This window comes from Meleagris gallopavo, chromosome 1, assembly GCF_000146605.3.
Source record: "Meleagris gallopavo isolate NT-WF06-2002-E0010 breed Aviagen turkey brand Nicholas breeding stock chromosome 1, Turkey_5.1, whole genome shotgun sequence".
Classification (NCBI taxonomy): domain Eukaryota; kingdom Metazoa; phylum Chordata; class Aves; order Galliformes; family Phasianidae; genus Meleagris; species Meleagris gallopavo.
In genome coordinates, this window is record NC_015011.2 from 1,561,817 (window position 1) to 1,574,772 (window position 12,956).

The following is a 12,956-nucleotide window of genomic DNA, read 5'->3' on the forward strand; positions in this document are numbered from 1 at the left end:
TAAGCATATGCCAATATATTGTACAAGGGCAACAACTTCCAACAGGCCATCAAGAAGAGAAAGGCAATTTTGTTTTATGAGAACTCAGTGAAAAAGTCAAAAGGATAGCTGCAATTCACTCAGCTAATGGCTAATCTTTCATCTTCCTACCCACACGCAGCATGCAATCATCTTAAAGATGGAAAGATGGTCCCGTTTTCTTCATCATGCACAATAATTAATTCTTTGTAAAATATCCAGAGGGCTTCAGAAAGTTGAACCTCTGACAAGAGGATTAGTATGTTTTCTATCTGCCCATGGCAAGGCTGAGAAGCAGGAGAGGAAGTGGGGAGGAAGCCCTGCTTCCATTTTCATATATAACTCATTCAAAACGTACACGACTTCCTCAATTAATTTATCCACTTCCAGCAACTTTAATCCTGAAATGGTTATTGTTAAAAAAGAAGTTTGTATTCCCTCAAAAGACAAGAGAAAAAGAAAATTACTTTGTCATATCTGACTGGTTCAGAAAATACAAAATCCAATTCTGTAGCACTGTAGATAAGGGAAGAGCTATGGAAGATCCATCAGCTTAGCAAACACTAAATAATGAAGAATGCAGAGACTGCCCAGCATGATAAAACACTCTATTAGTGAGACTGTTTTTAAATGAGTGATAATTGTGGCACATCCATGGGAAAATGTTATTGAATTTTTATCTATAGAAAGGGCCTTTTTGACAGCCAAACTGAAAAGCCACCAACGTACATTCCCTTGCTCAGGATTCCCCAAAACACTTCCTATACCTGATCAGCTCTGCCTTGTGGTTCGTGAACACTGACAGCTATGTCCACAAATGGCCCATTTACAGCCAAGGAAGCTTTTCTGGGAAAGCTACCAACTTTCTGCAAGGAAGGAAAATGGGGCCACTACCACCACTTGTTGGCGGTTATTTTTCTGGCAATGACCCCAAAATTCTGGACACAGTCATTCACTAAGGCCTTTGGTGATGCTCTGAGTGGGATTTCATCTCAAACCACTGGGACAGAAAGGTGCCTACAGAGACCCAAGACCTGAACCTGTGCTCTCTTTCTGACACTTTCCCACCAGTGTGAAACAAGGGGAACTCTCCAAATCTTGGGAAAATAAGTTACACTATAAAGTGAGGCACAGACACCACAGAAAACACCAGGATCAAGCCACGACTGCAAGTTAAGATGCATATTGAGTCGTTTTAACGTGACAGGGAGTGTCACTTTCACTGTTATTCAACAGCAATTGTGCTTGTAATTTACTGGTGCTTTTGAATGTTGAGCTGAGGTCAGCTCAGTATTCAAATCAAACTGGTTCCCTGTGCCTTTTCAGCAATGCTTCTATTGAGTCACCATGAGGCCCAACTGTTCTATTGGCCCAACATATGGTGAACATATAAGATAAAACCCCACCACTGTTACCAGCATCATTAATGCTCTTTTTCAAGCATGAACACTTCAACACAACATCTTGTCCAAGGAGAAAAATAAAGGAGAAGGAAGAGTTGCTCCAAGGATTGTAACAGCTGCCATCTGTCCAAAATCAGCTACCAAAAAACAGAGCTGGGCAACTAATGGCCCGTCTACTTGGGTATAATGAGCCATAGATTCCAGTTGCATTGCACTGCAATACATGGTTTCATCTGGGCATGTCTTAAAATCAAAGTTACTGATGCCAAAATGATAAAGCTGGCTCCACTTCTGGCAAGCTGAGCTTGAATTGGGTGGGTTTCAGTGCGTGGCAGAAACCCTCTTTATTTAGCTTTACTTTTGGTTAGGTTATTTCCCTTCCTCCCACTCTTCCCTCTCATTCTTATTTATTCACTGTGTCTTGCAGCAATCAGATGCTCAGAAATTCAGATGATCAAAACAACACAGAAGAGAGTAACTCGTGTGACAGATGAGTGTAATGTTATCAACACTGCATGAACCTTTGAAACAATAGGCAGTTCTCCTTTTTTCTCCTCCCAGCTCAGTCCCACACTTGTGTTGCTCTTCTCCTTCAGACCAGGTGGGATGGAAAGAAAAATCTCATTTTAACTCTGTTCTTTATTCTTTGCATGCTTCCCCCAAAGAATCACAACCCTCTGTATATCACTGCAGCTTGCTGGGTTTGTAAATACGTCTGACTTATCCCACCACCTCTGCCCTATGGCATCACTTTTTACTTCTCCCATACAGATTGCAATCTATGTTCCATTTATGAGAAATACTCCACCAGGTTTCATTTATAACCATGAGGTCAATAGCCTCTATCATTTCCTAACCCTGTTCCTTCTTCCTCTTGTTTCAGATACTTCTGGCATTTGTGTACAGACATTTCATCGTGTTGGTATGAAGTTATTACAAAGGAAGATGAATTTTTATTGTCAGGAGGATGCTGCTAAGTAAAATATTACACTTTGTACTTTTATTTTTATTCGCTGCTGTGTGCAACATCCTCTTGGAAGCCTGAAAGTCATTCTCATGCCCTTTTATGTTTGGAAACATTGATTTTTTTTTTAAATTTGAGTTTCTACCAGAACTGAAATTATGAATGATGGTTTTATTACTAACAGCCCCAACTCCTCAGACCCAAGAACACCTCTGGTTATAAATTTCTGGGAAACTTGGCCATTGAATTTTAATAGCATTTCTGACTTGTTTTTTTTTTTTTAAATAATCTTTTAAATACACACTGTGAGAGCGCAGCAGTTCTTCGTCTCACTCAGGTATCCAAAACACACAGTATGGCTTATAGAAATAGTAAAACTACCCATTCTATTTTGTTAACTGTCAGCTGATTGTAGAATCTTAATTATCCTTCTAGATCAGGGACAGCTGGAGTAAAGATTTCAGAGGTCCTGCCAAGTTATAAGCCATAGGAAGGACTGTCACTCAACCAGACGATGCTCTCTTAGAGAGTCAAATAAATCCTAATACTGTCACAGAAAAGCAGTGTTGTCAAGGGGCAACTATTTTAACTGAGATAATAACACCATGACTTTTCCTATCCAGTACTGCCAGGTTGCCCCCATCACTTCCCCAGAAGTGATTTTTCAATGCCTATAGTCCTCGGGAGGCATCCCCTAGTACTCTGCTCTTCTTAAAGCCTGTATTTGTACAACAGACTACATACAAACTTCAGGAATGCCAAGTATCTTCACCACCTCCCCATGTGTCCTGGTGTCCTAAGAAGCTGTGTGGAATTTGTTATGTAGTTCTTTGATCTTCTCTGGATCATTCCCAAAGAGATGAGCAGCGTGGCTGGTGGATGCAGGTGAAGAAGTTTGCAAAACATGCTGATTTCATAGTGTGTTAAGAATAATTATGGAGTCTCCTCCAAGTAGAGTTGATGTTGGACTGGTAGAAAGCTGCTTTGAACTTTCCAAGCTTTGTTTTGTTACACAAAAGTTTAAGATGGGCAAAAGTCAGCATGCCTGACATACGGACCTATGAAGAGACTGTTAACCTAACTGATTAACCTAACCTGTATACTTACGATTAAATTAAATAGCTACAAAAATGTGGATGTATAACTCAGACTATCAATTATTACTGATTCTCTTCAATAATTGTATCTATGACATAGTATTACAATGATAAAGATGCTTCTTTCCACAGCTAAGCTGCACACAGACAATGTTCAACGGAATGCTTTAGTGGGCATGGTGGTCACGGGCTGATGGTTGGACTAGATGATATTATGATCTTAATGATTCTGTATTTGTAAAATTCACTGTGTTACATTATAGGGATCTAGGGAAATGTGAAATGCTATAAAAAATGCACGACCTCCTCCCCAGGGAGAACATCTAGTAGAGGACAACTATTGGAAATGTCTTGATAGGCAGCTGAGATGCAAACTCTTGGTCCTAAGAAGAGCTTAGTTCTGTATCAGCTCAACTAAAATTGAATCCTTGTGAAAAATAAGAGATATAAGATCTGTTGCTTAACATATAAGCAAAACATTATGAAATTGACAGAAGTGTATGGTATTGGTAAAGTCTTTCTCTTATCTAAAAGTCTGTTTTAAGCAACCAGAGGATGACTGGGAGAGTGCAGTGCTGGAGGGCTGATGAGCTACTGATTTTAAACAAGGAGAAGAGTAATAATCACACTTAGCTGCATCCCAAGGGCTGCTGCTATGAAATGTGACAGTGGCAGCTCTTAGGTCAAAGACATCACCTTTGGTATGATGCTGCATTTTGAACATCATCTATTGACATTCACTACACTGAAGCACTCAGCGATGTGCAAAAAGTTTTTTTTGTGTGTGTGTGTGATTAAAACAGCTTAGTATGCTTTTGTCAGAGCAGCAGAGCTGTGCTCTGTTTATGCTGAGCTCTACTTCTGGACACAGCCACAACCCTCCTCTGGTGACCCTATGCACACAACACCAATGATGGTGATAAGAGAAGAAGCAACACTGATCACGTCTCTGACACTTCCCAGACAGAAAGAAATCCCTAATCTCAGGGGGAAAGAACTGAAAGTTGAAGCAAAGAGAAGTAGAATGATCTCACAAAGGTAGCACTGGCAATCCCTGACAGCCAGGAGCAGAAGTGACATCTCCAGGTTCCCTTGGCTCTGCCCTTCCTGGCCCCTGGTTCACCAGGGGCTGCTTTTGCCTTTGCAGACTGAGTAGCAATGCCCCAGTGACATGCACATTAGGGTATTCCTCGTTAAGAGCTGCTCAGTTTCTCCACTGAATTTATAATACACATATTTTTAAATATTCAGTGATCTAGCAACGCTTGAAAGAAATTGAAACCTGTCTCAGCACTGTGGAGTGTCATTAGCAGGGATTGCTGAAAAGCTCAAGCCTTGAAAGACCCATCAGAGCTTCTGCTAGAAGTGATGCTCCTGGCACCCTGGCACCACAGGCTGAGAGATGTCACACCACAGCATCCACCAAGAAAAAAGAAATGGAGCTGCTTTGCTTTCTGCTCTCCTCTGACATAAGCCACCTTTGAAATGAAGAAGTCAGGATGCTCCCTCCTGCTAAAAAATCACGTAATTATGCTGGTTTCCAGCTCTATGACAAAGGAGCTACGTGTGTGCTTGCAGCCCAGAAGGCCAAGCGCATCCTGGGCTGCATCAACAGAGGAGTGGCAGCAGAGCAGGGAAGTGGTTGTCCTCCTCTGCTCTGCCCTTGTGATGTCATACCTGGAGTACTGTGTCCAAACCTGGTGCCTCCAGCACAAGAAAATCACTGAGCAGGACCAGGGTAGGCTACTAAGATGATCAGAGTCCCATTCCATGGACGGAGCCCCGGGGCAACATGGTCTATGGGAGGTGTCCCTGCCCATGACAGGAGGCTGGAAAGGGCTTTGATGTCCCTTCCAACCTACTCCATTCTGTGATTTAGTGCTTCTGTACTCACTCTGGGCGGCTGAGAGGTTGGAGAAGGCTGCCTTGGTACGACCTGCTAACCATTCCAGGCTCTCGTGCATGTTGGCCAAGGCCTTGAGGTCGCTGACATCCCGCAGAATCTCCTGTTGGGGGATGAGTTTATCTCCCAGGTTGCCAATGAGAACTTCTGACTCTTTGCCGAAAGCAGCCCTGAAATGCAAAGCAAAGCCACCCTCAGACCCTCAGACAGACAGCACAGGTCAGCAGGTGGGAGACACTGGTTCCACCATGGAGAAGGTCAAACCACTCAGTGCAAAACACTCCCAGGGCAGGATCTCAGGAAACTCATCTTGTGAAGATTAACAAATCTCATCAAAGTGAATAAAACATGTCATATTATGCAGATCCTGACCCCTCTGTCTTGGGGAATGTTTGTCTACCATTCTCCCTTCACCCACAATCTCCGAATTTCATTTCATTCTCAAACCTCATCCCAATCAATTCCCACACTCCTTTCTCCCAGCATTTACACCCTTCCCACACATGCAGGTGATTTCAGAACCTCCTTGTGGTATATAACAAATAACTCATTCGTGGTGTTTTTCACTTCTCCTTGTAAATCAGCTCTTCTAGTCCCCGTGTCAATTTTTTTTCATACATACATCAAAATACAGCTCCTGCAAAGTGTGGTGGCTTATCATGACAAACAGACAGAGAAATGATTCTGAATATTAGTCAATGCATTATTTTGCCTCCACAGATAACAGTTGGTGAAAAATGACCACCAAGACAAATGTGCTCATGGCACAGAAACTGAAAAAGCTCTTTCAAGGTGCGTTGCCACTCACTCCATCTCATGCTCCATCTATTGCACTGAGATTTAGCTCTATAATACTCGTCTTCATGAAGCACTTCATCTGGCAAAATACCAAAGCACCTCCATTGCTTTTGCAGGCAGGAGGAGCCCTCTTCTTTCATGACTTTTTGCGTGCCATTAGGATGGAGAAAATCAGGCGACAGCTCCTCCATCTAATTACAGTAGCCCATGGATGAAACTAAGAGGGTTTTATTGAAAGGCAGCACGCTTACCATGGTCCTCAGTACTCTGTTCCCATCATTAGCTGCTCTTTTTAGGCATCTGCATTCCACTTTCGTTCAACACTGCAAAACTTCACTTCCTGTCATTAGCTCCTTTATGAACTTACAATGAGGAATCATGCTGCTGAGCATAATAGCTGCAACGAACTGCAGCAAAATAATCCCATCAGTGGCATTTTATATACTATCTAAGCAGCTTTACTGCCAGCATCTCACTAGATCTGTGGGCCTTCACTGTCATTGAGGAAAAAAAAAGAACAACCCTGAAATGGCTTTAAGTTACTCAATGGAATCCATTAGTGGCAAAAAATAAATAAAAGTAGCCTTCATTAAAAAACTATCTTCAAGGATTTTCTTCTCTTTGACTACAAAAAATACGTTGCTTTAGTCTGTATCCTGGGCACTACAGTTTGAGAGGAAACCTTGCCTACTGGTTGTGTTTGAGGACTGAGACACAGTAACATCTTGCTTTATTTGCCCAAGGAAGTGGCGGAGTCAGCATCCCTGGAGGTGTTCAAGAAGTGTGGAGACGTGGCACTGAGGGATGTGGTTTAGTGGTCATGGTGGGGTTGGACTTTGTCACTTTGGAGGTCTCTTCTAAGCTTAGTGATTTTGTGACTCTGTGAGTAGGCATATTGGGAATGGGTTGATAGCTCGACTGGATAATCTTATGGGTCTTTTCTAACCTCAGTGATTCTATGGGTTTATCTCCACTGATAAACTCCAGCTCCAGTGCAATATGGCAGTGGTAATTCAGCTGGTTCCCTCTCCATAAGATGGGCTTAATAAGACTTTCTGGTGACTGGAAATAGATTAAATCCTTTGTGCACTTCTGGGAAGGTCTTAACAAGCTTCCCCGCCTGGACATTTCTAAGATATTAGTGAGAGGCAGCAAAGTTTTGGGTAGTGGGGACAGGCTGAGTGACTCACCAAAGTTCCAACCCACGGCTGAACTGAGTGGTCAAGCTCATAGCCAGGTTTGACTATTTTTTTGCTCTGCAGTGCATGGGGAGGTTCAGGTAGGATAGTAGGAAAAACTTGTACTCCAAAAGAATGGTCAAGCACTGTGACAGGCTGCCCAGAATGGTGGTGCTGTCACTGTCACTGGAGGTGTTCAAGAAACATGGAGATGTGATACTTAGGGACATGGTGTAGTGGGCAACACTGGTGGTAGGAGGGTAGTTGGACAAAATGATCTTTGAGATCTTTTCCAACCTTAGTGATTCTATGACTCTGGGATCGTCCATTCAAACAGAACCTGTTACTGGCTTTTACAAGAGGTATGAAACACCTCGCTCAGCTCTACCCACCTACATGCACCCAGATGTCCTCTTCTGTTCCTGGGGAGCTGAAGGCATTTCACAGATGTGCTTTTCCCACCCAAGCTGAACCACTCCTCTTGATTTACACTATCAAATGCATCGATTACTCGGAAAAGTTAAGAAATGAAACATTTGGTGAATTTCTACCTTCATTAGCTTTCCAATACAAAGCACAGTAGAGAAAGCACATGTTTGTGAATCATAATCTGAGAGCTGTCAAATGTGGAGTCACCAACATAGCACTGCCCACAACCATGCTTAGAAGCTGGGTTTGGTCACAAGGACAACTCTGCTGTCTTCCCACACGCAAAGAGAAAATGGTTTGGCACTGCTCTGGATGGATAGCCTGTGCATGAATAATACATTGCTTCCGAGCAGGCTGGAAAAAAATAATGGAATCTATGTAATACAAAGCCTGGTGTATTTTCTATTTTTACTTCTGGGAGGAATATGAAAAAAGTTTTCTACAGAAAGCTATACTCCAAAACGCAGTTGGGATAAATGGAATTCTGACTCTCCTACACAACAACAGAAGTTTGTGCCAAAAGTACAGCAAATATATTTAATTGTTGGGTTGTTTCTTTTTGAAATACAGATCCTCGGCTGCAGAAACCTCAACTCCCTTTTACACAAGCTGAAACCTATAACAGAGACAGCCTTCAGCAAGCACCTCCTTTTAGAAGAGGACTTTAAAGTGTCCTCGTGGATTCCAGTAATTTAATTTTCAACCCACTGTTAGCAAGCGCTTCCTTGAAGCAAACTGTTGCTATTTGAGATGCTTCCTTCAGAGAGCGTTTGCTGCATGTGTTTGTCTTCATTAAATTTGCAAAGCTAAATATTTAATGATAAGGATATATTAAAAAAACCAACTCAAATCAATTGAATATCCAACCTTAACTCTAAAAATTAGAATAGCATCTTCAGACCTTTGATTCCCATACTGTTTTTCAGCCAGTATTTTTTCAGACACATTTACATCTAAAAGCATTTATCTAATATAGAGACAGACATACAAACCTATCTGCAGCCACTTTACACCTATAACTTACAAGTTTTGGATGGTTGAGTTGGTACCCTTGGTTTGAATTACCCTGACTCTGAAAACTCAAATCCTGTTGCACCTTACCTACAAATTTCCTTTGGATTTTGCCAAGGCTTTCCAATAGGAAAAACAAAAAAGACACTTCAGGTTTTGGTGAGCACTCTGAGATGGAATTTCCAGCAAGAAAATCTCATAACCAAGCAGTTCATGATGGAGTGTTTTACAGAACTGGAACAAAAAGCAATGCTCCACTCTCCTGCAGTTAATTCAGGTGTGTATATACTGATGCTCAAGACAGAGATTAATACTGCATATCAACTACACAGTAAATAAAGAGAATTCAGGTATATTTCTGCACTGCCCAGCTGCTTCTACATGGGAGTTCTTTAAGAGTATGTGATGCTGGTGCCACAATGCTTTGTTGCCTTTTTGGTCTTGATTCCTATGGGATTTGTATGTGCCACAAGAGGGTTCACTCTTACATCTCTGTTTTGTCAGAGGACAGCTGTGCTAGCTAAATCCTTGGATTAACAAAGCATTTGATTTAGTTTCCCTTTGTTAAGCCATTAATTTCCATTTAATTTTGTATTTTTTTTCTCTCTAACATAGTGGCCAGTGACATATCAGCACCAGATTTCCTCTCATGGCTGCTGCCCAGAAAGCACAGTGCACCTCAGCTACCAGCAGCGATGGGGAGAAATTGTGGTTTCCTTGAACAGTTTTCTACAGACAAATCATCTTCCCTTCTTCTTCTTCAGAAACTGAGAGCAATAGAGATGCATTTAAGGGATGAGCTGTTAATAAAATCAAACAACCTACTGAGCTGAACTGACTGGAAACACGGGGACTGATGACAGCATGTGAGGCTTTCCCTCCCAGCATACATGGGAGGACGAGAAATTTGTACACTAGGGAAGAAAGGCCAGAGATAAGCACATGTGATAAATTAAGATGACCTGGGTGACATTTAAGGCACTCTGACAGTGCCAGAGAAGAGCTGAAAAGCAGCCAAGTGTCCACATCAATATGGCAGAACGAGGGAGGAGGTCTCTGATGTACCCTTGGCAGCAGCTTTGCATTTGCTTACTGTTCCTCTCTCTTTTCTCTGCCAAGAAATTAGCTTCAATTATCCCTTCTGCAAATAAGGCCAAGGAAGCAGCTCCCTGGGAGGAGGCATGGAGCTGCAGGAGGTGGGGAGGCAGCAAGGGCATCCCTCACCTTGGGATGACCCTATGAACACACTGACCCGATGAGGACCTACGGTCCTTTCCCACACCTTCCTGACTTCAGAGAGATCCTATCCATTGAGCACTGACTGCTTGCAGAGAAGAAACAAAGCAAATTTAAATCAAGGCTAAGAGCAGTGGGTAGAGCTATGCCTGTATGGAAATATCCTAAAATTATCTACTGAACCATTAAAAGGACAAAGAAAACTTTGTTTTCTAGGCAACTTAGCCATAGAGTCAGTGCTTTAAAACTGTATATAGAAACTATGCAGACAGACAGATTTCCCCTGAATCAATTCAAAGAAATTCTTATTATGTTCTTATTTATAAAGCAAAGGAGAAAAAAAAAAAGGCTTGTTGTTTCATATTGCACCGGAATTTGTTCAACAATCATGAAGAAATCGTGCAAGCACCAAAACAAACAACCCACGTGGGTTAATTTCTGCCCAAGAAGCCATCCACAATGATTTGCTGCCACCAGAACAATAAAACCAAGCCCAGCCCTATTTCTACACAAGCTTTCACTTGTTTCAAAGATTCAGCACCTCGAGGTATTTTAAAAATTCAGCACAAGAACATTTTTTTGTTGTTGTTGCAGCACATCCAAACAGCATTGTAGTCATGATGAAAAGATGCTGCAGAGAATCCTCGGCGGATATAAATTCACTCTGCCAACCTACAGTATTCAGCTTTAAAGGACTGAAGATCCAGCCCAGTCTAAAGTCAACCCTGATTTGAGGTTCGGTGGGATTTGCAAAGCCCTGACAACAATCTGTGCATCTCTATTAGGGAGCAGGGTGATGGGTGCCAGCTCCTCATCTCTGCTAGGAAGTCACAACACCATTGAGAAACAGACACTGCTAATGGACAGTTGTAAGCTGTAACATTACATGCCATTGTCTCACATTTATTTGACTATTCTGGTCTCATTAGGTTTGTATTATATAATTTATCACAGCAGACAAGGATGTGACTTGGAGTATATTGTGTAGTTCTAATGAAGGGATTTAATGTTATTGAATCTTGTGAATGTAGGAGTTGTTGTTAAACATTTGCGGAGAAGCTGAATCTCCACATTCTTGCTCTGCTTTCCCTTTCTAGGTAGGGGACACAGACATCACACAGAAGGGTACCATGGCAGAGCTGAGCACTGCTGCACTCATTTCAATAGATACTGCAATCTGTAGGATTAATGAATCTGAAGTTAAGACATTCTTCTGGGATTCAGGCCGAGAACACAGATAATCCTCCAGTGTCCTCATCCCAAATTAATCAAAACACCCAAATCCAGCACAAATCCTCCCAAACTTCTCTGCCTTCACAAGACAAGCAAAAGCAGAGAGGAACTTCTCAGATAAGGGGAGGCCATGTGAAGATCACAGAATCATTTGAGTTGGAAGGGACCATTAAAGGCCATTTAGTCCATGAGTTCACCCTATTTTGTACCTCTCAGATAAGACCCAGCAGCAATAGGATTTCTCATCACTTCTGCTCATCATGAAGGCATTCAGACACATTTTTCTACAGGATCTAAGAAGAGATCTAGAAACTCATTTCACATAAAGGAGCAGATTGTCATCAAATGGAAATGACTCACACCTACAGTACACCCAGATTCGTAGTCCCAGCAGAGGAAAAAGAAGGTCTACGGAGTCAGCTGCCAATCTTCCACAACCATCTTTTTTACCCTTTCAAAGTATTATGAACACAATAAATAGAGCCTGAAAACCTGGAGAGGAAGAGCTTTTATTCTCGAGAGAGAAAAGGACAAGAAAAGACAGGGAAGCCACTGCTGAAAATAGGAGAGAAAGCTAAGAGGTAAAGAAAGGGAAAAACCTTCCTTGAAACATCAAGGCTTCAGCATCCAAAGACAGTAAGAATAATGGAAAGCTCCAAACCTAATGCAACAAAAAGCACCCATCTGACAGCAGATGGATTAACCTAGGACTCAGCTTTTGACTAGTGTCTTCTGTTTGCCCAGTGTCTTCTGTTTGCCCAGAGAGAGGTGGAAAAAGGGAAGAACACCCAATCCCATGGCAGAAGAACTCCATGCTCTTGTCTTTGCAGCTCTCACCTTGCACACCAACAGAAGAGCTTGCAGCTCCAGTGCAAATTGCCCCAGCTCATTTCTGGTTGGAAAAGACCTCCAAGATCACCAAATACACTCCCACCACGCTCACTAAACCATGTCCCTCAGTGCCAAGGGTCCACTTTTCTTGAACACCTCCAAGGATGATGACTCCACCACCTTCCTTAGCAGCCTGTTTGGCACAGACTATTTATGCAATGGAAAATGTAAAGCATGCCAGTCCCCTTGGAAGCAGCTGAACCAATTCAAGCTGTGATCAAGAGCAGTCACCGAACTTGCACAACACCAATCTCATGAACTTGCACGAATGTCAGCCCCAAGGCTGGAGGATATACTTTTTGCCTTGCATTCTCGTCAGATTTCCTTTAGTCCATTTCCACTCTCATCCAACTTGTCCAACTTATCCAACTTGTCCAAGCTGTCTGTCTTGTCCCACTGTGTAACATTTCCATTCTACTCCCAAATTTTCATGCAGGCTCCAGTTTTCCATTGGAAATACTGTTATAGGACCGCACTGCCTGAACCAAGGGAGGAGAGGTGATCCTATTAAGCGGCGAGGATAACATAACTATCCTGACCAAAGCCATTTGGGATCGTTTGGTGAAGGATGTGCTGCTGTACAGGCGTCCTTCCATGCTGTTTGGATATACCCCTTCCTTTTGGTGCAGAGCGAGTGAGTTTGACTGTCTGCAGGTGAAATGGAGAGGGCCTCTCCAGCAGGCAGCTGTTGCACTCTGGCCCTGCAGTCAGGGTTATTAATAGAATCACAGAATCATTAAAGTTGGAAAAGACCACTGAGATCATCTTGTCCAATGGTCTATCCAACCTGTGTTT

The 12,956-nt window shown here is 42.4% G+C and overlaps 1 protein-coding gene across 1 annotated transcript in view; it reads right to left on the bottom strand.

Moving 5' to 3' along the window:
- The window catches only part of EXOC4 (exocyst complex component 4), a 400,122-nt gene that overhangs the window by 49,592 nt on the left and 337,574 nt on the right, over window positions 1-12,956 (bottom strand). The window contains exon 14 of the mRNA XM_010710270.3: window positions 5,377-5,555. Coding sequence (XP_010708572.1) covers window positions 5,377-5,555 — 179 coding nt within the window. The remainder of the gene's footprint in view (window positions 1-5,376; window positions 5,556-12,956) is intronic.